Source organism: Ananas comosus, linkage group 4, assembly GCF_001540865.1.
Source record: "Ananas comosus cultivar F153 linkage group 4, ASM154086v1, whole genome shotgun sequence".
Lineage (NCBI taxonomy): Eukaryota > Viridiplantae > Streptophyta > Magnoliopsida > Poales > Bromeliaceae > Ananas > Ananas comosus.
The window spans coordinates 2126133-2150514 of NC_033624.1; the positions used below are offsets into that span (position 1 = coordinate 2126133).

The window sequence follows — 24382 nt, forward strand, 5'->3', positions numbered from 1 at the left end:
TGGCGCGGCCCAATACGGACCATGGAATGTGGTGGTTAACTAACTAAAAATAAAATAATTCACAATAAACTTTAATTTGCACCCCTGTTGTTTGATTTATTTTTTATTTTTTCTCTTCTCGTATAGTTCAAAATGATTATGCTTAATTATTATATAATTATTAAATAAAGTTAATTTATTATTCTATTTGATCTTAAATTTCTTTTAGTAAAAGATAGAAATATAATCATAAAGTGTGTTAAGTGTAATTTTTTAAACTATATGTTAGCAAAATGAAAATGAAACTAAAGTACAGTGTGGGCAAATTGAAGTTTACCAAATAATTTACAACTCATTATGGTTCGGTTACGGTGTATTCGTTATATACCCGACCCGCACCCGAATATCTCGCTCACCATCAACACCTCATCGAAGAAGCTATACGGTCCCATATAGCGTTTGTAGGAAAAGCCACCGACTCGGAGCTAGGGTTTCTTCAAAGGTTAGAGTTAGGGTTAGGGTTTTTTAAGAGATCGATATTGCTAGAGTTTTGCTTCTAATTTGAGCCTTTTCCCCCAATTTCTACTGTTGTTGATTGCAGGATTCGTCTCTCCACTCCTCCAATGGCGACGGAGACGAAGCCCGCGGCGTCCGAGGACGCGAAGATCGACCTTTTCGAGGACGACGACGAGTTTGAAGAGTTTGAGATCGACCAAGGTGAAACTTTTTTTCTTTTTTTTTTTACATCGCAATTGCTAGATTATCGACTTGGTTTTTTTTTTTTTTTGGTTAAATTTATCAATATTCGATTAGGGTTTGTTTGATTCAAACTTAGGGCTTGCGTAAATTAAAAGTTATAATATTTCATGCAACGAATTGCTGCACAATAACGGGAGAGCAATATTAGTAATTTAGTTGCTTATTGATGTGAATACCCTAACCCTGCCCTTGCCCAAGGGTGGTGAACAAGAAGTGCCATTGCGTTTGAGAGTCCGACGCATCACATGGTATTGCTAAATATAGGCCTCTTTTTGTTATTAAATCTTTGGTATTACTCTTTTTACGGCATTTTAGGGCATATTCTAATTGAAATAAATTACTGCAATCAAAGTTCTGATAGTAGAAGCTTTAGTTGGATTGCAAGAGATTTGATATTCCAAGTTTTGAGCACGATCGAGTTCTCGTTAGTTATCGTTAGTAAATTGTGATTCAGAGTAAATTGCTTAACTAATAATCGATTAAATTAGTGGCCAATTTAGTTTTGGCTTGTTTATATCTGAATTTTTATTTAGCTGTATCAAATATTTAGTTGAGTGGGGGTTCTTGGGTCAGATTTAATCAAGGTTATGTTTGGGCATGCGTGTGGTTTCTTGGGTTTTGTTTGAAAGTAAATACAATTGTTTTGGCCTATGTCACAAATTTGACCCATGGATGACCTACCATCAACTTGTACCCTAGACAACAACAATATGGGGGGGGTTTGTTCACTTCTTTCTGTTTATATCAGTACAAAAAACCTGTGTACAGGACTTTTTTTTTTTTTTTTTGTTATGAACGAAAAGATAAGGTAAATATTGTTTTTACTGCATTCACCCTCATATCTTAGTTGTTCTTGAACGGTTGAGGTATCAGCATATCTTGAAGCGCTTGATCTGTCTGACAATGGCAGGCACACAGTGGTGAGGAGTATTGTTGGCTGTATAAAAAACTGAGCTGCTGCTTTAGTTTTGTTTCTCCTTTATTTTTTTTTCTTTCCAACTTGCTTCTGAGGATAATTTTAGTTATGCTATTGAATTGTTTTGCTGTTTACTTTGTAGAGTGGGATGAAAAGGAAGAAGGTAAAGAAACTACACAGCAGTGGGAGGATGATTGGGATGATGATGATGTTAATGACGATTTCTCTCTCCAGCTTAGGAAAGAGTTGGAGAGCAATTCCGAGAAGAGTTAAAGTTGCGTGGAGCAGCATCTAAGCTATGCAAGAAGGAACTAATACCAACTATCCTGCTGTTACTGTTTTTTTGTTTCTCATCTCCAAAGAACATTTGAAGAGTCTTTCAAAATATTTCCAAGTACTTTGTATGGGATTAGTGCTTTGATTTGGCTGGTACCTTATGTGACAGTATACATTGTTATGATATTGTGGTAGCTACATGTGGATCGTTTTAAAATGTTTAATTTGTTATGTATGTCCATTTGAGGTGAGATTTATTGTGGTTTGTTCTTGCAACCCACACAATGTCATGGAGTGCGTATTTAAACTTTTGAACCTCGGAGGCATTAACATGTCTACATTATCAGGTTAATAATTGATAAGGCGAGTAACAACTGAAAGAGGTGGACTTAAAATTTTTCGCGTTTCTTTGGTAGGACGGGTAGTGGTAGGTTTCTCCATTGTTGGATTTACAAGTTATGAAGTCCTTTATATTTTCTGTTTATTTTAATAGAATAGAACACTGGAAGAACACATACACAAATGCCTGCGGGAAAAAAAGAAAAGAAAAGCGAAAAAAAAGTTAAAACTTGGAAAGTGACCAGAATTTCACATTTTTTTCGTTTTCGTTTTCTGATACCTCCCTGCAGTAATTGTTTGTGGCTTATCACTCAATGAGTATCAATGGACTCGTATTAACCAAATCTTCAAAGGCAAAATACTTGTCATCGCGTTAACCCGAATACCGTATATTACTTTTCTTACAATACTTTTCTTACAATAATGTCTCACAATGAGATTGAATCAGAACAAGAATGCAAGGCCTTTTTGAATAGGAATTATTAGAATGTGCAGATATTAATATTAGCTATGTACTAATGGCCTGCTTCTAATTCTTCAGGGTATGTGATGCATATTCTGTAGTCCTAGTCTTCTCTGAGCATCCTCAAATATCTCTGTTAGATACTGCTTCACTCCATTATCAGCAAAAACATGCTCAATCGCCTTCCGAGCTAGCTGAAGCATGTCACCCTTGTTGAGCCCTTGGGTGCACAAAACGAATTATAAATAGGAATCACAACTAGTTAAAATATAATGTCTTTCGCCAGTTATAAATAATTGCAAAGAGTTAAAACAATGTCTTTTACCAAATGTCACGGCAACAAGGTAGTACTCATTCGACAGGCTTGTAGAGAACAGACCCGGATCGTCGGTGCACAGGACCAGTGGGTGCTGTGCCTTGTACAGATCAACTGCATATACAGTATACTAGCAAAAACATATTAACTTTGACTACGTGCTTTTACCCACTTTTTAACCTCTCTGTTTCTGTTTTCACAACTTTGCACCAGATTTTTGCTTCTCAGACAAAACTGCCCATTATTCTAGTTCTGATCACATGATATGGGCACCGAACGAGTAGTAGAGGGATTTAAAAGGATCTGGCACAAATTTGCGAAAACAGATAGAGGCCCTGAAGTTGCAAAAGAGACGAAAAGAAACTATTGTTGTTGGGTTTTCTTTTTCTTTTCTTTTTTGTGAAGGGGACATGGAAAACGAACCAAAATGATGAAATTCCACAGAAGGAACTCTCTCAGTTCGGACATTAGATGTCAAACATATCTCAACCTACAAGAATTGTAAATCAGACCACGGGAAAAAAAATGATTGAAATTCATCTGACGGCAATCCAGGAAAATGAAAAAGAGAGCATTGAACAAGAATGAAATATAATCACCGGAATCTTTAGTGACTTGAGCCTTCTCCATTCTTCGTCTTCAAGGCAGCAAACATGGCCCATTCTTTGAGGAAAGAAGTCCAGCATTGCTTGGATCTCTTTCCTGTTAGGTACCTACAAACACCAAATATTCAAAAGAAAAGCAAATTGGTTACAAAGTCTTACTTTGGATTCTTATCCATTGTATTAGGAAGGCTAATTACATATCCATAATAGATCTTTATCGAGAGACCTCTCTGCAGTGGACAGTAATAGGGCAAGGATAATTATATACATATATATATATATATATATATATATATATATATATATAAAATAAATCTTTGTTCAGAGACCTCTCCACAGTGGATGGTAATAGGGAGTCCTAAATCCTTGGCATGCTTTAGAGCCGGGAGGAAGGTCTCCCTACAAAACAATGTATACAAAAGAAGAGATTACAATAATATACATATGTTTAAATATTCTATTCAAATCGAATAGCCATCACATATCTGTACTCAAAAGAAAAAAAAAGAAACTATAAAATTTTACCACTGCCCAATAACAGGATTGCCAGAAAGATCGATACCAACCACCCCAAAATCCTTCATCTCTCTTGCCAAGTCAATCTGCAAATTTTATGAATTCAAAGCAGTGCAAAAGGTGACTAGGTAAAGAATTTATGACAAAAAACTGAAACATCGAAGAGAGAGAGGAGCTGACTGAGGCCCCATACATACCGTCTCCATTGCTGCTTCAGTAGTCTCACGACGGTCAATACTTAGAAGGAGACGGATAAAAATTCGTTTTCTCTCTATCTTGCCATGTGTACTGCTTGAAACTGCAGATTCGAGACAGTTCTCCCTGCTCGAGTTGATGAAAGCAACATCGACAGTATCAACAGATCTTAGACCATCAATTACTGCTTTCATGTAGGAGCGCTTGGTCATCCCTTTAGCTTCATTTTTCTGCAAGATTACAAAACCCGCAATATTGAAATGCACACACATAGTCCATTTTGTTTCATATAGTTCATAAAAAAAGTTGAATAACACACATCAAGAATACCTTCGGAGTTGTTCTTAGCTCTAAATAGACGACATTTTCAGCTGCAAAATCTTCAACAACCTTTTCTCACAATACAATGAGTCAAAAGACTTATTACTATATTTTGAATTCCCAAGAAAAAGCGCAGTGGACATACTTCTTTAGTGATTCTTGTTACTGTTTCATGGTCAGTTGTAAGTATGTGATACAAATCAAAAAGCTGGAAGCACTCTGGCAATGATCTACCATCTGCATCGAAAAGATACAAAAGAATGGATAAATTGTCAACTTAGATTCGGTTTTTTTTCATAAAATTAACAAAATAGTCAACTCTTTATCTATCTGAAAGTTACTTATTCTGATTGATAAGTAACAATTTATCAAACTTATAAGCACGACGTGAAAATTGCTAACTTGTTTTGTTTTCTATTAGTGATGACACTCGCACCCGTTGACTGACAGTACTTGCAGATAATATAATTTAAGACCTAAGCAATACAATAGAGAGTAAAATGCTTAAATACAAGTTGACCAAAAGAATTATGTTTTCTCTTACTCACTTTTCATGATTACATGTTTTACGTCTTCAAAAACGATGACCCCCTTTTCACCCAGCCCTTTTGCGAGTTCTCTAAAAAAGAGGAAGAAAGATAACAGGGGAAAAGGGTCAGGTACAAGTTGGTACTCTAACAACAGAAGCATATATCTTATTCAATATGCATCAAAGATTTCTACTCAGTTTATAGTAGCACTAAATTCAGGGTATGAATGAACGAAAAGAAGCACCATGCATGAGGCACGCAGTACAGAAATTATTTTAACCACCTTAACCTTTAGTGGTACAAAATGAGCTGGACTAAGTTGTTGGACAGCATTAAATTTCTACATCTAGCTAATATAATACATTTCGCCGAATAATTGACAACTTCAAGATCCACACTTCCAAAAAAAAAATCTACTTCTTTTTAAATTAGCACGTAAGGAAATTTGGCTAACTAATAAGGAGAAAGAGGGTGAAATAGACAATAACTTAATATGCAATGTAGAAAAGCAGTTTCCAGTTCTAGTTAGAGCACTATAAAGAAGCATATATTTGAAGAAAAAGACCTTGAATACTCGTACCTATAAGAACATATTGAGATATAACCGACATAGGACACTTTTGAAAGTATTGCGCCTTAATAATCAATATTCCTATGCATCTTAGAGTGCCTATAGTAAAGATTCATGCAGTTGAAATGCAATATAAACCACTGAGTGCTGAGAAACCAAAAAATCACGAATTTTGTATGTTTTTCTTTTTACTACCGCAATCAAGTGGGTTCCAAATTTAACAGTCAATACCTGGCGTTCACTTGATTAGCAATCTAGAAAAGCCAAAATTAGTTGAAGTTCTATTTGTAAACATTGAGTATCCAAATTAAGATGAATCTCATTATCTAGTGAAGCATCATATACTACATATTAGTATATCCAGAGGTGATTTTTTTGCTTTCCATATAAATAACTCAGATGATATAAAATGTAGGGATTTTCAATACGAGCGCACTAAGTTAATTAAGAGTAGAATTATCAAGCCTCGTACTAGCATATGTTACATATTTTTTTTCTTTAATTTATATATATTCTCCCTCTCCAACTTCTTTAATTACAACGCACCCAAAATTTAAAAAAACAAAGATACATTAGCAAATTTACAGTCCAATCAGGTGCTTATAGTGTTTCTATCTCTGAATTATCATGAGAAACCCTAGTAACATAGAATGGCTACTAAACCCATTCTTTTCAACAATTATGTCTATCTACTCCTTAAAAAAGCCACTTTTTCTTAGAATTAGGCTATAACCAACAAAACCCCATACATTTCAGAGGATTTATAGATTGAGCACAAGAAACTGATGATTCCTACATAGAAAAATAAGCCGTAAAAACAGAGTTTGCGATTCATAAATACTCTTCGCAATGGATCATCAAGCTACAATTCTGTGTGAAATCAGTGCCTAGAATCAAAAAGAAAACAAACGGGTCTGCATGAATTCCTAAGAAGGTGAATTGGGTCCTGAGATACAACTCAGATTAGTGAGAAATTAAGGTGATGACAACAAAATTAGAGAGGAAATTAGAGAGGAGGGGGAGCTCACAGTAGAGTGGAATCCCTAATGGAGCCATTTAGGTGTGCGTGGAGCTCAATTTTGGGAATCGCATGGCACCACTCCCTCATCCCCAAATCCATCTCTCTCTCTCTCTCTCTCTCTCTCTCTCTCTCTCTTTTATCTCTCGCGGCGCGCCTAATTTTCTTCTGGGAGTAGTAGTTGGGAGTTGGGACTCTGAGAAAGGTCGGGATCTTATATAGACAAGTAACGTAGGTGAAATTACTGAAATACCCTTCCCTGGGACCTCAGCTATGGCCCATGGACCACTTTGGAATAAGACCCCACTACTTTTATTTCTTTTGACCGGACACCCGTCTGTGGAAGCAAAATTTAACAATATTTTTGGGTCTAAGCACATGGTATCATACTATCATGTAACTCTTTTTTTTAAAGCTATTACCAATGTAAGGTGTTAGGAATTAAACCCATAACCTCTCTAATAAGAGAGAGCAGGTGATACCAACCACTAGGCTATGTTCCCATCTGTGGTATTCAACAACTTATTTCTTCACATGATCCGAGAAAGCTCATTTATCTTTCTATAGTACAAAATGGAGCTTATTGGTGCTCCAGTTTGATCTTATTCTCTGCTTTATTTTGGAATCCATTTTTACCCATCTATGCATGCTTCCATTTCTGAACTCATCAGCTATTTATTCTTAGAAATCCCCAGTTTATGATCAATGTTGACTCATATTGTGACTGTGCAAGAGAAGCCCCACCACTGCCCCAGTGACAAAATCAGTTTATTTAATATTCATACTTAATAAAGGGGGAAAAAAAAAATAAAACTTAAACACTCTGGGTCGCCCCAAAACAAATAGAAAAGATGCTGGGCATAATCCTCCAATAAGGAAATTCATGTTTACCTAGCCACCTTAAACCAGGGGTCTCATGTGCAAAGTGCTGCAGCTACATATATTTACTCTCACTTTCAGAAAAAAATAAGAGACATAAAAGAATTTATGATGTTACATGCCCTTAAAGCTGAAGATAAAAATGCTAAGTTCTTCTAGTACAATGGATAACTAAAAAGGTTTGATGCATCACGTCCTTCAATATAATCTGGAGAACTATACTGCTAAAGAACTCTCCAGAAGAATTTGATCTATACGAAACATACATGATAAACAAAACCATGGGACCCTGCAAGCGCTCGTGTAGGTGAAAAGGCATCTCTGTAGTATCTCATTCATGTAAACAATCAACTCGCATGGTCAATTTTATGGCCAAAAAAAGAAAAAAAAAAAAAGAATAACAAGAAAAAACGGCGGGTATTTATCATATAAAACAAGCAACTGGATCAGTGCTGAGAAGCAGTAGTCTGGACCAACGACGATCCAATCTGAAGCATGAGAGGATATACCGGAGTGAACTCCTTATCTCCTCGAGCCCTAACTTTCATCTCATAGTCATCTAGCGTCGCCTTTATTCCTTTCCACACCTGATCCTCCCCTTGCGAATCAAGCCACAATGAGTACTGAAGTGGTGTGAGCTTGTTCCTCTGCAAGGGGGACTGCAACTCATCAGGCCCGCGAGAGTAGAGGTGGTGGAGTATTACACTTGGCGGCAAATCTTGAAGGAGTGGTGATCCTCCGATCTGAGACGTCTCCAAGAAGATGAGGGGCCGGAATGCACGGAGGGCCCTGTAGGGGGGACCGAGCTGCTCCACTGGGAAGAGGTTCTGGCCCACGGCAAGCTCGAGCTCAGCCATGTCCCTTGCCATCCGCAACTTGCCTGATTCTGAAAGAGGCCGTATGAGGGCAGCGTGCCTTATGAAGAATATGAGAACCCGTGAAGCCATTCTGCGGGCAAGTTGAGTGCACAGGGACTCAGACCGAACAACAGAGGATGAGGAAGGAGGAGGAAGCAGCTTTGAGAGGAACTCGGAGCGGAAGTGGAGTGCGGATTTCTGAAGCTCCTCCATGTAAGGGGATGCATTATTGTTGTTGTCATGGGCCCCATCAAAGTCGTAGTCGTGGATTTGGAGGATGCATGATTCGAGGCGGTCGAGCATGGACTGGAAGAGGGAGGTGACAGGTTCACAGGCGACGCTGTAGATGGCAGCGAGTGGTTGGGAGAGAGCGTCGGATGCAGCAGGGGGGAGGCTTGAGGCGATGGTCGAGATGCGAGCGTGGAGCTCTTGGAGGTGTTGGCAGAGAGTGAAGTTCTTGAGTTGGGCCACAGTTGCCGGGCCTGTTACTTGGCGGGCTTCAGGGCCGGTGGATATCTGTAGTCATTATGTAGCGGCATCAGATGACTAATGTAAACCGTAAGCAGTCAAAAAATCAAATGGAAGAGATTATTATTTGTGTCGAGACATATAGGAGTATTTATGCTAGGAAGTATGTAGATTAGTCGGTAGAATGAATCGGAATTGCAATATAGTAATAAGATACAGCAACATATAGAAAATCCAAACCCTTAATGAGTTTCGTAGGAATTTCAGAACCACAGTAAATTAAAAGAGCCAAAACATGTAACCTCCAACAAATTTTACAGCAGCAAAATCCTTTACCGAATCAGATTCAGGAGAAAAAATAATCTGACTGGATATAACATAATAGAGAAACCTGTGATGGTCTCCCAAACCTAGAAGATGTCATATGACAGAATGTAGAATTGTAGAACTAAATTAAATTGAGACTATATACCTCAAATGAAGGTCCTTCAAAACGTTAACATACAAGCACGTTTGAATCACATCTAACAATAACAGTCACAGACGCTACGCTGCCATTCAAGCAGAGTCACGCTATTTAACCAAAACAAAGATAAAAGATAGAGAAGAATCACGAAGCTACCAGTTGTCCAAGTATACACATAAGAGGTACGTACTAAAACAATGATAAGTTTGCTACATTGAAAGGAACATTTTCCAGAAAGCTAAAAATGTTAGGACAAGCCATATTATAAGTCAGCACCATACAACTCAAACTACAAATATATCAACAAACAACTTATGATAGGAGTGGCAAGTTATTGTTGCAAAATATAAATTGCTTCTAGCAGATACCTGGTATTCAGCTCTCTCAGCCAGCAGGAGCAAAACCTTTTTAATCTCACGCAAAACAAGAAGTAACAGGTGTCCATGGGTCCTAACAACTTCGATCTCTTCTTGGATGCGTGATATGATTCTCGAGATCTGGTCCTTCGAGGGTATGCTTCCACGGCTGGATACTGGAAATATACTATTAACATAGTCGGAGAGGCGGCTTAGGCAGAGAGCTAAAAAGGCCGTCTGGAAAGTCTCAATGGCAGCCATCATTTGATCTTTTCCTTCTTGATTGAGAGCTGGAAGAACACCCTTCACATCAGTATCTCGTGAAATTCTTTCTAGCAGGTTCTCTACCATCGAGAACAGCCTTGGGTACCCAATAGTAAATATTTCCTTGACGAAGCTTGAAGCAGTGCAAGCGGACTTCATCTGGCTTGCAAAAGCTTTCACAAGAGCTTCCCATACTCGCTCTGTCAATAGAGGCTCCCCCTCCTGTACAATAAAAAGCATCCGTAATTCCAAGAAAACAACAATAGTAATAAAAAAAAAAGCATAATCGTAGTATGGATAATAATAACAAATATTTCGATAATACAACATAAACAGATGATTATGAAAAAGCCATTTTTCTACGTCATAGCAACACATAGTCATGATTTGCTATTAGGATTCAATCGACACCATGGTTATTGTGTATTTTATAAGTCGAACAAATCAATTTTGCCAGATCTCAACCGTCGTAAGAAGATATCTCGGAAACGTAAGAACAAGCGACTACTCAAATCGATCATATTTATTCCGAGCATTGCAGAATAATTCTAGATATATACAGCCACCATTTTTTTGATGAGAATGCAGGGATCGGTGAGGAGGAAAGATCAGAAGTAGCTTCACCTGCCACACTTCCTGGAGGAACAAGACCTGCGTAAAGGGCACCTTCTTCTTGGTAAGCACGGTTTGCAATTGCCACACCGCCGTCACGACCCGATGCAGCTCGTCCGCGCACTGCTTCATCCGCTCCCACAGCGCCTCCGCGGCCCTCTTCCCCGCTCCGATCTGCGGCGTGCCGCTCCGCTGCACCCCGCCGGGCCCGCCGAACCCGGAGGAGGCGGAGATGGCCTTCATGTCGAGGGCGGCGGCGACGCTCTTGGCCCCGGCGGCCCTGTACTTGGCGACGAGGGCGTCGACGGCGGGGCGGAGCTCGCCGAGGTTGTAGAAGACCTGGAGGCCGCCCCAGACGTCGTTCTGGTTGGAGGCGTCCATGCCGCGCTCGACGGCGGCGGCGGCGTCGGCGCGGAGGGCGGCCTCGGCGTCGGCGAGCCAGCGCATCTCGTCCTCGACGGCGGAGATGCCGGCGAGGCCGCGCTCGTCGTAGATCTGGCGGATCTCGCGGTGGATCTCGGCGGCGCGGGCGAGGTCGAGGCGGGCGTCGGAGTCGCGGAGGCGGAGGCGGGCGGAGAGGCGGAGCAGGCGGGGGGACAGCACCTCCGACCGCAGGTGCCGCTGCAGCACCCGGATGGCCTCGTGCAGGGACTCCGCGCGCGACGCCGCCGACCCGGACGACAGCGCCTGCGACGAGAACCGCGACGAGTCGAACTCCGGGGACAGGAACGCCGAGAACACCGGGTCCGACGCGAACGAGTCCAGCGGAGACGAACTCGGCGCCGCGCTGGTGGCAGGCTCCCCGCTCCCGCCCCCGCCCCCGTCTCTGAAGGTCGGGAGCTTCTTCAGAGGGGAGGAAGACGGCAGGATCCGGGGCGACGCCATGGCTGCTTGGTGACTGGCAGGCAGATCTCGTCGCTCCCTGCACTGCACTGCCCCGACCCTTCTTCGATTCGAAGACTTCCTCCTTCCCTTTTCGCTTCTGGAGCTCTTCGGGCTTTTATTAATTATCAATTAAGTATTATTATTATTTTTATTATTATTACATGCTAATTTGTTACGAGATACTTTGGCATAAAAAAAATATATCATTTCAGATCAAATTCTGTTTTTTTAATATTAAATATTTAACTTATATTTATATTTGAGTTTTAATTTTTTTTAAGGTGAAAAATTGCATCATATATATATATATATATATATATATATATATATATATATATATATATTAGTTATACTTTTCTATTATCTCACATGATGCAATAAAAAGTGATATATATACTCTATTATATTATTTTTAGAAATTATATATATTGCTTTTTCCGACAAAATATTAAGAATTGCAAACATGTATTTCAAAAATATTATTTGTATTTGTTGGTATAACTAAGAGTACTATTTACTTTCTGTTTGGTACAAAAGCTAAATAAATTTTAATTATGTTTTAAGCTAGTAACTAGAAATTGTATTTTTAGATTAGGAATGAATAGGATTCTGATTTGCATTTTATTATCTGTTTATTTATTTTATTTCCATGTGATCATGAAAGAAGTTAGAGAGAAAGAAATAGATTAGAAAAAAAAATTACATATACTTGGGAAATACAAATTATAACGTACTCGACCTCAAATTATCTATTTAATTTAATAAAATTATTTTTAATAATTTAAAATTTAATCACATCATCATAATTTTTAATATTGAAAAATAATAAGAAATTATGATTTGTTATTTCATCGAATTTATTTAGGATGCCAAATCGGGTGTTACAAACAGTGAAGTAGCCACCGAGCCGGGGCCAAAAATCGTGTTGAAAGAGTTTCTCTCAGGTGCGACGCACTGAAGCTTCGTTTCCCGCGCCATTCTTGCTAAAACCCTCGACGCCCCTTCTGTCGCTCTAAAACCCTAGAATTTAGGGCTTTTTATGGCGCTCGCCTCTTCGCTTCCTCCTCTCGAGCATTCCTTCTAGGGTTTTTACTCTCTTCCTCCTCTCCTCCTCCATGAATCTCTCTCGCGCCTTCCTTCGTCTCCTTTCCTCCTCCTCCTCCTCCTCCTCCTCCTCTCCCCAATCCCACAAATGGCTCTTACTCCGCCGCATCCCCATCGTCCCTCCCCACTACTCCGCCCTCTCCTCCGCCGCCGCCGCTGCCGCCGCTTCCCCAACAAAGCGCCCCTCCTACAATCGGAAGCCTAAGCCGAAGCCGGAGCCGGAGCCGGAGCTGGAGCCGGCGCCCGCGCCGGAGCCGGAGAAGGACTCTTCTCTAGGGCTTACGAGCTCCGGGTGGAAACCCCAGGTTCAGAGGGAGAAGGGGCCCTGGGAGCTGCCGCGGCCCAGCACGATCCCCTTCCAAGCCAAGGTCGCCAACTGTGTGCAGTTCGTTGGAACCATCGGCGTCCCCGTCCAGCTCCAGAGGCTCCCCGATGGCCAGTTCACCGCCGTGTCTGTTCTCGTCTGCAAGAACACGAATGGCTTCCTACATTTCTGGTATGGACGCGAACTTATCTTTATTGTCAAATATATGTAGAAATTGATGGGAACATTTGTACTAGAATTAGAGCTAGATTGTTATTATAGAGAAGCGCATAACGTTTCTTGTAGCAAGTACACCAGATTGTTGCCAAGATATGCTGATGTAATCTGGGTCAATCTTGATTGCCGCGCTATCACCTTTCTTTAATTCATTTTGTTGCATTCATATTGTTGGAAGAAATTACGTCCTCGATTTATTGTATGATGGCTCTTCTATCTGTTTCAGTGCTCTTTTCCTTGTTGAAATAGTTGATACTTCTGTATCTTTGATTATCTTCATTGCGTCTTAACATATCTGGAATCTGTTTCACAAAAAGATCGTAATTATTTGTTTGGAATTCTTCTGAAATTTTTATGAAAGAATAGCCAACTTTAACACATTTTTCTCTTTCGCATTGAGATGATCTCAACCATGTAGTTCTTATTCCTTTTCAGGATTCCTGTTATATTTCAAGATGATTTGGCACAAATAGCTGCTTGCCATCTGAAGGAAAATGACCTCGTGCATATAGAGGGAGAGCTAAGTGGAGATGCACCACCATTCCAAGATAAAGGTTCTCAAGCCAACATTCAGGTGTGATATCTTGTGTTAGAATAATTGACATCATTTTTCCCATTACCTCTTTGTCGGGGGAGAAGAAATACCAATATGGCATGCATAGGATATGAGGATTTTTATCCCTCATTCAATTGATTTTGGGAGCAAAAGGATGAGCCTTTTTGTTCTCCAACTTGACAACTTTCACCATTTATTAATTATTTATTTTATCAGACATGGGAATTGCTTAGGACTGTTGTATAAGTATATTCAGCTGCTGACTTGCTGCATGGCATGCGATATCTGCTGAGTTCAAAACTTGGAGTCTATATTGCCTCCGGAGATTCAAGTGGCTTCTTTTACTTTATTCTATTATACTTAATTGGCCTGGCATTTTTAGGTCAGGCAAACATATTGCTAGTTGTGCCTAATAATTTCTCAGGACGGGTGACCTCTTGTATATCTACACGTACATGCCTACATAGTACATACATGTTGCATTTATCTTTTCTGTATGGGTTGTTGCAGGGGTGAAGGATCTCTATAGTATGATTCTTTTAACCTCTAGGTAATATTTAATCATGCACCATTAGATTTGACCATCTGTTGAGTCGTTTAACAATGAATTTGAGTACTTGGACTTGCACCCAAAAAAAAAAAGTTTATATGCACATATTCATTGTAAACATGTGCCTCATTTATACGCTTGTCAATCTGTATAGACAAAAACGCATATGTAGAAATAATGAATGTATATATGCACATCTCACTATTAGCAATCATGCCCTTAGTAATACTTGCTTCTCTTACAGTGCTGGGCGGTTTGCTCTTGTTTGCATCTTTATTTTGATTAGGCTGACTGACTAAAGCATATACATTAACTGACACCTGAATTATGTTTTCTGTAGATTTTAGCTCATAGCGTAAGTTTCGTGCAAAATGAATGTAAAGAGAAGGACAGCAAAGTAGCAGACAAAAAGGATGCTGTGAAGCCTAATCATTCTGGTAATTTTGTCCTTCATGACTCAACTTTAATTTCGTTAGTCATATCTTGCTTGTTGGAATATCTTTAACTTTTGGAGATGATAATGATAAAAGCTTTTCATTCAATTGAAAGAGAGAGTAATCCGGTCAACTATGTAATGCTCTATTGAAGTATACATCATGATCTCAAGAGAATGATTTGGTCTGTTGATCACTTCTTTCAGGTTACAGGGATTTTCATGTAAACTACAATTCAGATGAGTTGCTTTTGTTTTGAACTGTGTTTTATCAGCTTTATGTTGACAAGGGCCTTTTGGGATTTAGAAAATTTTGATGTTTTCGGTGAGAAAGGATGTCTTGTTTGTTATTACTTGTATAATAACGAATAAGGATGCTATCTATATATAATTTTCTTTTAATCATCAATTTCGAGATGTTTAAAGATTACCAACTAATTGAACTTATTATTCTGGCAAAAAGTTTATGAGTACTCGAAATAAATTGAGTGATTGATTAATAAAAACACTATTTCCGTCACCCTTTTTTAAAATCTTTCTATTCTTTTTTCTACGATCCTCTATTTCTTGTGACACTTCAGATACCAATTGTATCCATTAATATTTCTAATTGCATCTTCTGTAAAAATCTTGTTTGTGGCTACCATTGATTAGGTGATTGTGGCTGTTTTGTTCTTTCGGATTTTTTAATATCATAGCATAGAAGTAAATTGCATTTCAAAATTTGACTGAGGATTCATACCATTTGGTTGCTTTATCACTTAACTGATGAAGTAATTCTGATTACTTGTGATTATTTGGTCTCTTACTACATTTATGTTCACAGTAGCTGAGATAGAGGAAAATTCACCAATGTTGCATTTGTGGAATGACCTTCTGGCGAACCCTCAAAACTGGTGGGATAACAGATCAAACAAAGTTAGTAGTTGCAAAGTTTTCCTCTCTTTTCATATGGTTCTTACCTTTACATTTTTGTTTCGCTTAAAATTCTTCTTTCCGTTGGAAATTGGTCTAGACCTTCCCCAAATCAGCTGCATTTAAACACAAGGTTAAAGGAGAATTACTTTGGCTAAATGAGTCAACTCCCGATTGGGTTCTGTCCAAACTGGATACCTTATCCTTTGGCCCTAATAGGACAACAAAGAGGGTAGACAAGGGTAAGCAATTCAGGCTTTTTAGTTAATATTTCTAATCATAATGTATGGACTAATTGGATAATGAGATTGGACAATCATGTATACACTTGACTTACTGGTATGATATATTCATTTCAGACAACACAGAGAAGTCAGAGAATCCAACTCTGAAGTTATGGTACGATCTTGTTAGTAATCCGCAACAATGGAGGGATAACCGAATGGACAAACAAAATGGAAAGGTGAAGATAATCATCATCCTTTCCTGTCTTCTTTTTCTTTCCTTGAAAAAGGACTATATATTTTAATATGCCATGCCTATAAATTTTTCTTATTTTCCTGCTATGCAGAAAATTCCAAAATTTCCTGATTTTAAGCACAAGGATAATGAAAATCCGCTATGGCTTAACACAGCACCACAGTGGGTGGTAAAGAAGTTGGATGGCTTAGTATTTTATGGGAGCTGTAGTACAAGTAACCAAGAAGTTACAATTAATGAAGCTCATACACAAATAAATGACATTGGTATTCTTTTATCCTTTAATGATTTATTTTTTTATTTTTTAATATTCAACTTGAACTTCGACCATCTTATATGTTGACTTAACAGGTAAGGTTAGCAGGAAGTTTAAAGGCAAGGAGCACAAAGAAGCATATGCAGTATCTGATAAAAAAACTGATGGTGCGTGTGGCAGATACTTCCGTTTAATGATCCTAGTGTGAACTTATCTTGTTTCTCAACCATTTCTTTTTTCACTTCTGATTACACTTGGATTCTAATCTTAAAGTGCTTTAATCTCAAACTAACGTCTTCCAACTATGATGCAGTGGATTTATGGAAGAATCTCGTGGAGAATCCAAAAGAATGGTGGGACAACCGAGCAAACAAGGTGAATATCAACTGACAGAGGACAAAAAAGGAAAAAAAACTATCAACTCACTCCCTGTTATCAATTCGTTGATTCGTCTCCTTTTTGTCGCTTGCAGTTCAATCCGAAGTCTCCTGATTTCAAGCACAAAGAATCAGGTGAAGTTTTGTGGCTTAGGCCATCTACCCCAGAATGGATTGTATCGAAGTTGCCTCCATTGAATACCAAGGCTGGGAATCGTAAAAAGGCTTCTGCTGGAAGTGCTTCTTAAGCAGCTTCTGCATTGAAGCTATACCCTACTATCTGGAGCTACATGAGCAGCTTCTGCTTTTCCACAATTTGAGCTCCGCATGTAAATGCGTCCTCTCGTGGTGCTAGTATGATCGCTAACTGAATCCATATCAAGCGATGGTTGTTGTTGTATTCTCCTTAGTGGGTTAATACAATGTAGGATTTGCTGTAAAAAAAAAAAAAAAAAAGTAGGGAAAATTAATGTAGATCTGAACTACCTGCTTGTGAGCATGTGGTGTACATTTGTTTCAGTTGTCTACAAGAACTAGGATCACCAATATGAAATTATTTTGCATTGCATGACACCTGTTGGCGATGTCTTCATGCGCATTGTAGGGAAGTACTCAGATATGTTGCAAGGAAGGGCTTGATTTGTGATATCTGCTTAAAGTGATTTCCTCTTGTTTGAGTCTTTGAAACGCATTGGATCTGCCCTTCGCCTGTGGGTGAGGTACACCACTGGTGATTAAAATTTATATGCTTTTGCACATTTTTGGTACTCTAAATAAGTATGTTTTAGCTAAATCAATCAGCACCATCTGTACAATATGTGAAATTTATTATCCATTGTATGTATGACAACGTAATGTGCTTTCGTTCTGCGCATTGATGACGCATCTGGGCAATGTGTTGTCAACGTGTCTGGGGCGTAGTCTGGGACTCTGGGCTCGGAGTCTCGGACGCGGCCCACGTAAATCAAGCTGCGCCCATTAAACCATTCGGTCCAGCACCGTACGGAGACAAACTTTTTGCCTGTGCTTGGTTCACCACGTCATCATGGACCTTCGAAGTGCTCTCCATCGTTACCGAGAGCATTCTGGAATGGACCCTCCGATTTTATTTATTTTATTTATTTATTTATTTATTTTAAAAAAGCTAGTGACTAATAACTTTTTAAATTTAATTTTATATTAAGTTAAGTTACAAAAAATCATTGGCTATTAGACATTAGTAGCTATAATGTTATTTTATTTTATTTGTTAAAAAATAATCAAGACTATTACATCTAATAAAATCAAATCATTCATATTATATATATATATATATATATATATAATAAGAAATTTTAAATATTTGATTAGAAAAATAAAATTAATTTTAAAAGAAAGAGCACTGCCCTACAGGCTACAACAGAGGGAAGGGCGGCTGCATCGAGATTGAGAAGAGAAACGCAGAAGGATGCTGCCGGGAATGTTGGACTCGCGGTCGGTGCAGCTGACCCTGGTCGGCCTCCTCCTCGTCGTCGCCTCCTTCTACGCTGGCACCCTCTTCAGCCCCACTCCCTCCCCCCTCCTCCTCCCCCCCTCCCCTCCTCCTCCTCTCCTCCTCTCTCAAACACTCCAGGTATCCATTATCATTTTCTTTTTCTTTCCTTTTTCCTTTCTTTTTTTATTTTTTATTTTTATTTTTATTTTGTGTGTGTGTGTGTGTGTGTGTGTGTGTGTGTGTGTGTGTTTATAACCCCCCATAATGTGCGAAACGAAACGCCTTTGTGCGCCTTGATGAATCCGCGCACTCATTTATGATCTTCCCCCATGGAAAGTGCAGCAGGCAATGCTTGCTCGTTATAGACAATAGGGAGCAGAATTTGCAAAAAATGAAAAAGCCAGTCTAGAGGGGCTGAATTTGGGTTATAATCCATCCCCGTGTACTTTCCCGACCTACTGTCTGCACACACACATTTTGTCACCTTCTACTTTCCCCAAGTACATAGTGCGGCGGTTTTCATATCCATTTGGTATAATTTGCTTCGGTTGATCGTTTCGCGCGCTTGCGCAGCATACGATCCGCATTTTTCCGAAATTTTCCTGCTTATCCCTCTCAAATTGAGCTCTCAAACATCGCACATCGGCATCTGCAGGTAACCTGCAGTTCCGAAGCAGAGTTGCTCTTACGTACCGGACGGCACCGGTCTCTATTCCAGAAGATGGGATGCACGTGTGCCCTTTGCAGTATAACGAATATATCCCTTGCCACGATGCGAGTTACATAAAGAGCCTGTCGAAGAGCTTGGATGTGTCTAGAAGAGAAGATCTCGAGAGCCATTGCCCTCCTCTTGATAAGAGATTGTTTTGTTTGGTGCCCCCGCCGACCGACTACAAGATACCGATAAAGTGGCCGACCAGTAGAGATTATGTCTGGCTTAGTAACGTGAACCATTCGCATCTTGCTGAGGTCAAAGGAGGGCAGAATTGGATTCATGAGAAGGGGAAGCTTTGGTGGTTCCCCGGAGGCGGTACTCATTTCAAGCACGGCGCTGCGGAGTACATCGAGAGGTAATCCTTGCCTAACAAATATGGTTCATTTGTCAAAAAGTAACAATACCGAGCATCAGAACTAGTTGTATCTAGAACTTTAGTTGTGTTCAGAAGTATTCTGGTATTTTAAAATGTAAAAAGTTCATGCGGACACGCCCGCCTATAATTGTTGTATGCAGGCTAGGAAATATGACAACCGATGAAACAGGTGATCTGCGCACGGCCGGGGTGGTTCAAGTGTTGGATGTTGGTTGCGGAGTTGCCAGTTTTTCTGCTTATTTACTTCCGCTGGACATTCACACAATGTCTTTTGCTCCAAAAGATGGCCATGAAAATCAAATTCAGTTTGCTCTGGAACGGGGAATTGGTGCAATGATTTCTGTGTTGGCCACAAAGCAGCTACCTTTTCCTCGAAACTCATTTGAAATGGTCCATTGCTCACGATGCCGTGTTGATTGGCACGAAAATGGTGAGCTTTTGGTCGTCGTATTTGAATCAAGAACTTAATAGTAACTTTTTTGTTTCATGAAATTGATAAATATGTGTAAAATTGTTATATTACTTGATTGAATGCATTGTCTATTTCAGCTAGGCAAAAACAATAAATCGACCAAAATGCTGTACCTCTCTGGAGTTTGCAGCTATTAATAGATAGCAATCATAGAGATTCTGAAGTATGCAGACAGCTTTCTACTATTTGACAATATATGCATAGATAGAAACATGCACACACATTACGGGGATGTTTAGGAAAAGAAAGGTTGCAAAATGAATAGTTTACACTCTGGTGTTTTAAGAATTGAGATTACAAAATCAGATACTTAAATGGTAGTTGCCAGGTGAAAGATCTAAATTCAGCTATTCAAAGAAATTATAGGTTTAGTTATAGTGCTTTTCTTGCATTAAAAGAATGCATGCCGGGGATTTCTTTTTCAACTCTAGAGATTTTTTTTGTGGCTTTGGCGTCTTTTTCAATAGTTTCATTTGATGAAAGTTTATCTCTGCTTCTTGATGGTTACTTACATAATTATCCTCTATTTTCAGATGGGATATTGCTCAAAGAGGTTGATCGTCTATTGCGGCCAAATGGATATTTCGTATACTCTGCTCCACCTGCTTATAGAAAAGATAAAGACTATCCAATCATTTGGGACAAGCTGGTTAATCTTACTGCAGCAATGTGCTGGAAACTCATTGCTAGGCAGGTCCAAACTGCCATATGGCTGAAACCAGAAGATGACTCATGTAGAAAGCAAAATGCTGAGAGGAATCTGTTATCTATTTGCGATGCCATAGATGATTCTGTTCCATCATGGAAAACACCAATGAGGAACTGTTTGATATTAAGCACTGAGCAATCTAATTTTCAGAGGTTGCCACCTAGGCCAGATCGCCTGTCAGTTTATTCAAAAAGTCTGGAGAAAATAGGTCAGTTGGTCTTCCTTACTTGTACGTTCTTTTCCCTAGCTGGTTTTTATTTTGTTTGCATGAGTATTTTTAATGTGGTAGTGTAGCAGATGGCTGCGATTTTATCAAATCAAGATAGGAGTTTCATAAAATGTTATTCTACGGACGCACCGCATGTTCACAGATTTGTGTCTGGATCTCCTCCCTTGGCAGATTAATCTTGACATATTATCTGATAGTCAAACATTTGAATTCCCTATTTGGATAACATTGTTGGTCGTGTAGGAACATGTTTATAAATATTCTGCTATTTGTGTATTCAAAATGTTATCTTGTGTATAGGATGTATATTTTGGCCGGCAAAAGTTAAGGCACAGTATTTAACAGGCCGAGTAAAAATGAATGTGGCTGTTCATCTTACATCAATATTGATAGCAATACTTGTTTATAATTAAACAGGTTATCATGCTATGTAGCTTAAATAGGATAAGAAAGTTTGCTCCAACTCATATTAGTAAATCTTGGAATAATCATTCTTTCCTGTTGTGCCTCTTCTTGCATCTCAGTTGGTATAATAGTTACTTTTTAATATGTTTTAATTTAATAGGAGTGACTCCAGAGAAGTTTGATATGAACAACCAATTTTGGCAAGAGCAGGTTCGCCAGTATTGGACATTAATCAGTGCCGACAAGACTGATATCCGAAATGTTATGGACATGAGTGCTTACTATGGCGGCTTTTCTGTGGCTCTAAGTACCTTGCCAGCGTGGGTAATGAATATAGTTCCAACAACAGTGCCCAATAGTCTATCAGCTATCTATGATCGCGGACTGATTGGTGCTTTTCATGACTGGTGGGGTTCTGTTCCCTATTTGAATTACAACTCATTAGTCCTTATTTTGCACTGTGTAACAGAAAATATATATATATATACACACACACATATGTATGTATGTATATATGTCGTAGGTGTGAGCCCTTCTCAACATATCCCCGTACATATGATCTGCTCCATGCTTTCCATCTCTTTTCTCTCTACAAAGGTCGTGGGGAAGATTGCACCGTTGAAGATATCATGCTAGAGATGGATCGCATAATTCGCCCCCAGGTAGATTGTTTATGGTTTTTATTATGTCCACTAACATGTCAATTTGTATCACAAAAGAAAGTATGTCAAGGATAATCAATATTTGTATTATTGTAGCTAGTTACAGATCTTCCATGGCTTTTCTATCCATAACTATGTTTCATTAAGTAAAGCTTGGAGGGTCAGAGTCAAGTAACTTCGAGTTAATCCTGTATTCAAGAAGGGATCAATCCATTCTGATTTGACCACAATGCAATCGTATTTCTATCGCAAACCAAACTACCAAAAAATATAAGAGTATTCAGCCAACAATTTAAATTTCATTATCCATTTATAAAACATCTTTGCAACTAAACAGCTCCTTAGGTTGATTTGGATATTGATGACCTGCTTAGGTTAGTTGGGCTAATTACTTTGGTAATTTCATAACTGTTGTGTTTCTACAATGCTACTTATATGAGGGATCATCAAAATACTCTTTGGCACACCTCTAAGGTGGTTTCACAATTACCTCTATGGTGGTTTGGCAATAATTTACCATTACATATCAGCTGGAGCATCATGAGTTTAGGATCCAATGTCTTATGAGCTTGTAAACATGCAGGGTTTTATCATTATCAGAGACGAGGATTCTATTGTCTCCAGAATCAGAGATCTTGCACCCAAATTTCTTTGGGATACGACATCACATATGTTAGAAAACGAGGAAAAAAGATTGGAGCCTGTGCTGATTTGCAGGAAGAAATTTTGGGCCATTGTTTGAGGTAACTTTGATGTTTAAAAATCTTTTGCCTTTTCTTAATTCATGGAAAGCCCATAGGAAATTAAAATTTCAATCTTGTCTCAGTTCAATGCCTTAACTGTGTTTATTTCCATGCCCAGACGGAGAATATAATGGATGATTGCCTTAAACAACAGTTTCTGTGTGTAAAAGCATAAATCTTTTTCTTCAGATTGCATGAAAAGTAATAGGTGGGAAACATCTTGTAAGTATCAAAATCATCCTTCAGAAGTTCTCTCTGCTGCTTCACTACACAGCTTCATCGAGACGATGGTCAGTACTTTTTTTTTTTCATTTTCCTTTTTTTTTTAGAGAAATGAGCATTGAGGAAGATCCTTCTGTTTTATGGAGTTTTAAGATGTTTGGCTATTACATGAGGGTCCATTAATATTCTCTTTGTAGGGCTGTACGAAAGTGGGTGTTAACCATAAGTGCTATTCTACCAGGTCTTCATGATACTAGGGCTTCTTTGATTTATTTATTAATTTTTTTTTTTTGGATCATATAGGAACAAACTTTACTTTTCACATTTTCATTCTATTGTTTTGTGAATCTGTGATAGATTGATTAATCACTATGTTTAGAAACCAAATGCTTCAATGAGAATAGATGAGTGGTGCTCATATGGCAAATTGGAAGTACTTGATCTTCGTATCACAAATAATTGTCACACTGTATTAATGTAGCATGAACATTTTTTCGCTGCCCTTTTTAAGTTTTATGACATTGGCTATTTGTAATTAATTTATGTCATACATCTTCCCATCATCTTTAAGTCAAGGGCAATGTGCTTTTCTATCTTTAGGAACATGTAAACCTCACACCCCCCTTCGGAAAGAGAAATATGTATGCTTAGTCAAATGTGGATTGGGTATTAAATGAATGAGTAGGGAACCAAATTGGATATTAAATGAACATGTAAAACAAAAAGGACTTCTTTTGAAGAAACGTTCTGGTTCTGGCCATATTTTCAACCGAAATTCATGATTCCTCCTTGCTTGTAATAATGGCTAATCGTACTTCTTTTTGCTTGAAATTGTGTATTGCTGAAATGCTTTTCATTAGATTTAATCTACTGAATTGTGTACTGCTCTTTAAAGAAATCAGAGCATGTTGTGACCAGGCACATAGTAGAAGCTCTAGACCACTATTTGTCAGATGTTTGACTATTATTATTATTTTCTTTTGTGTTAATAATAGAGAAGCTGATTTAGAAGTTAGAGCGAAAAAGTTGCAGATGATTCTAGTCTCGCATCAAAAGAGCATCCTAGTGCACAGGGCTCTTGCCACCATGGGGTTTGGAAGGGTCAAATGCATATGCATCCTTGCACTGTTACAAAAAAAGTCCAGCACAAGTCAAATTTACCACACTTCAACACTGCAGCAACATTTCTACTTTGAGACATCAGCTTTTGGCTTAAGTCTAACAGTATCCTTACAGAATTCATAACTCATATGGATACAAAAGAGAGCATAATAACTTCCTACACCACACACACACACACACACACACACACACACACACACACACACATCATTTAAAAGTCTTGTAGGTGGAGTGGCATTTTTCACTTGGACAAAGTGGAGAAGATTCATTCATGAAAGCAAGGTGGCATTTGGGGATGCTGAAAAGACTAGACTAAACCCACATGTTGCTTTTAGGGCATTGGCCCCCACCCACCAACTCTTAACAATAGGCTGTGTTCCCTTAGTGCACTAGTTGACCTCATGTTTATCTTTTTTCTTTTCTTTCCACCAGAGGGGTGGGGGGGGACTT

At 38.9% G+C, this 24382-nt stretch overlaps 5 protein-coding genes across 7 annotated transcripts; 3 read left to right on the forward strand and 2 right to left on the reverse strand.

Annotated features, from left to right (window-relative positions):
* Positions 362 to 2181, forward strand: LOC109708404 (protein DELETION OF SUV3 SUPPRESSOR 1(I)). The gene is made up of 3 exons (XM_020230127.1): positions 362 to 481; positions 581 to 696; positions 1797 to 2181. The coding sequence occupies exons 2-3, from the start codon at positions 603 to 605 to the stop codon at positions 1925 to 1927; spliced, it is 225 nt and encodes a 74-aa protein (XP_020085716.1). The 5' UTR covers positions 362 to 481; positions 581 to 602; the 3' UTR covers positions 1928 to 2181.
* On the reverse strand, positions 2606 to 6985 carry LOC109709003 (adenosine deaminase-like protein). Of its 2 annotated transcripts, XM_020231018.1 has the most exons (11): positions 6815 to 6985; positions 5234 to 5304; positions 4831 to 4922; positions 4695 to 4754; positions 4367 to 4594; positions 4179 to 4255; positions 3983 to 4052; positions 3648 to 3761; positions 3472 to 3538; positions 3058 to 3162; positions 2606 to 2952 (listed from the first exon to the last, which is right to left on the reverse strand). In XM_020231018.1, exons 1-11 carry the CDS (start codon positions 6904 to 6906, stop codon positions 2807 to 2809), a joined length of 1122 nt encoding a protein of 373 aa, XP_020086607.1. In that variant the 5' UTR covers positions 6907 to 6985; the 3' UTR covers positions 2606 to 2806. The 2 variants fall into 2 exon arrangements, with proteins under 2 accessions (XP_020086607.1, XP_020086608.1); XM_020231019.1 differs by lacking the exon at positions 5234 to 5304 and having other exon boundaries at positions 6815 to 6979.
* LOC109709005 (conserved oligomeric Golgi complex subunit 5) lies at positions 7759 to 11715 on the reverse strand. The gene is made up of 3 exons (XM_020231020.1): positions 10719 to 11715; positions 9843 to 10316; positions 7759 to 9056 (listed from the first exon to the last, which is right to left on the reverse strand). The coding sequence occupies exons 1-3, from the start codon at positions 11589 to 11591 to the stop codon at positions 8130 to 8132; spliced, it is 2274 nt and encodes a 757-aa protein (XP_020086609.1). The 5' UTR covers positions 11592 to 11715; the 3' UTR covers positions 7759 to 8129.
* Positions 12484 to 17451, forward strand: LOC109709007 (protein OSB2, chloroplastic). Of its 2 annotated transcripts, none has more exons than XM_020231022.1 (10): positions 12484 to 13191; positions 13672 to 13810; positions 14683 to 14779; positions 15602 to 15693; positions 15791 to 15932; positions 16050 to 16153; positions 16262 to 16436; positions 16522 to 16593; positions 16740 to 16801; positions 16899 to 17451. In XM_020231022.1, the coding sequence occupies exons 1-10, from the start codon at positions 12707 to 12709 to the stop codon at positions 17049 to 17051; spliced, it is 1521 nt and encodes a 506-aa protein (XP_020086611.1). In that variant the 5' UTR covers positions 12484 to 12706; the 3' UTR covers positions 17052 to 17451. The 2 variants fall into 2 exon arrangements, with proteins under 2 accessions (XP_020086611.1, XP_020086613.1); XM_020231024.1 differs by having other exon boundaries at positions 15605 to 15693.
* LOC109709006 (probable methyltransferase PMT7) lies at positions 18181 to 23318 on the forward strand. Its single transcript, XM_020231021.1, is given in 9 exon segments — positions 18181 to 18377; positions 18380 to 18415; positions 18933 to 19347; positions 19509 to 19798; positions 20374 to 20757; positions 21344 to 21590; positions 21707 to 21845; positions 22429 to 22588; positions 22707 to 23318. Coding segments are annotated over 8 exon segments (1797 nt in total). The 5' UTR covers positions 18181 to 18250; the 3' UTR covers position 22588; positions 22707 to 23318.

Excerpts from the sequence above, each read along its gene's own strand:
- LOC109708404 (XM_020230127.1), top strand. The coding sequence starts at position 603 with ATGGCGACGGAGACGAAGCCCGCGGCGTCCGAGGACGCGAAGATCGAC. Across the intron at positions 697-1,796 it reads AGAGTTTGAGATCGACCAAG|AGTGGGATGAAAAGGAAGAA; the intron begins GTGAAACTTTTT and ends TTTACTTTGTAG.
- LOC109709003 (XM_020231018.1), bottom strand. The coding sequence starts at position 6,906 with ATGGATTTGGGGATGAGGGAGTGGTGCCATGCGATTCCCAAAATTGAG. Across the intron at positions 4,923-5,233 it reads AAAACATGTAATCATGAAAA|ATGGTAGATCATTGCCAGAG; the intron begins GTGAGTAAGAGA and ends TTTTCGATGCAG. Across the intron at positions 2,953-3,057 it reads CCTTGTTGCCGTGACATTTG|GGCTCAACAAGGGTGACATG; the intron begins GTAAAAGACATT and ends TGTGCACCCAAG.
- LOC109709005 (XM_020231020.1), bottom strand. The coding sequence starts at position 11,591 with ATGGCGTCGCCCCGGATCCTGCCGTCTTCCTCCCCTCTGAAGAAGCTC. Across the intron at positions 10,317-10,718 it reads TCCTCCAGGAAGTGTGGCAG|GAGGGGGAGCCTCTATTGAC; the intron begins GTGAAGCTACTT and ends TTTATTGTACAG. Across the intron at positions 9,057-9,842 it reads CTGAGAGAGCTGAATACCAG|ATATCCACCGGCCCTGAAGC; the intron begins GTATCTGCTAGA and ends TAATGACTACAG.
- LOC109709007 (XM_020231022.1), top strand. The coding sequence starts at position 12,707 with ATGAATCTCTCTCGCGCCTTCCTTCGTCTCCTTTCCTCCTCCTCCTCC. Across the intron at positions 13,192-13,671 it reads AATGGCTTCCTACATTTCTG|GATTCCTGTTATATTTCAAG; the intron begins GTATGGACGCGA and ends ATTCCTTTTCAG. Across the intron at positions 16,594-16,739 it reads ATCTGATAAAAAAACTGATG|TGGATTTATGGAAGAATCTC; the intron begins GTGCGTGTGGCA and ends ACTATGATGCAG.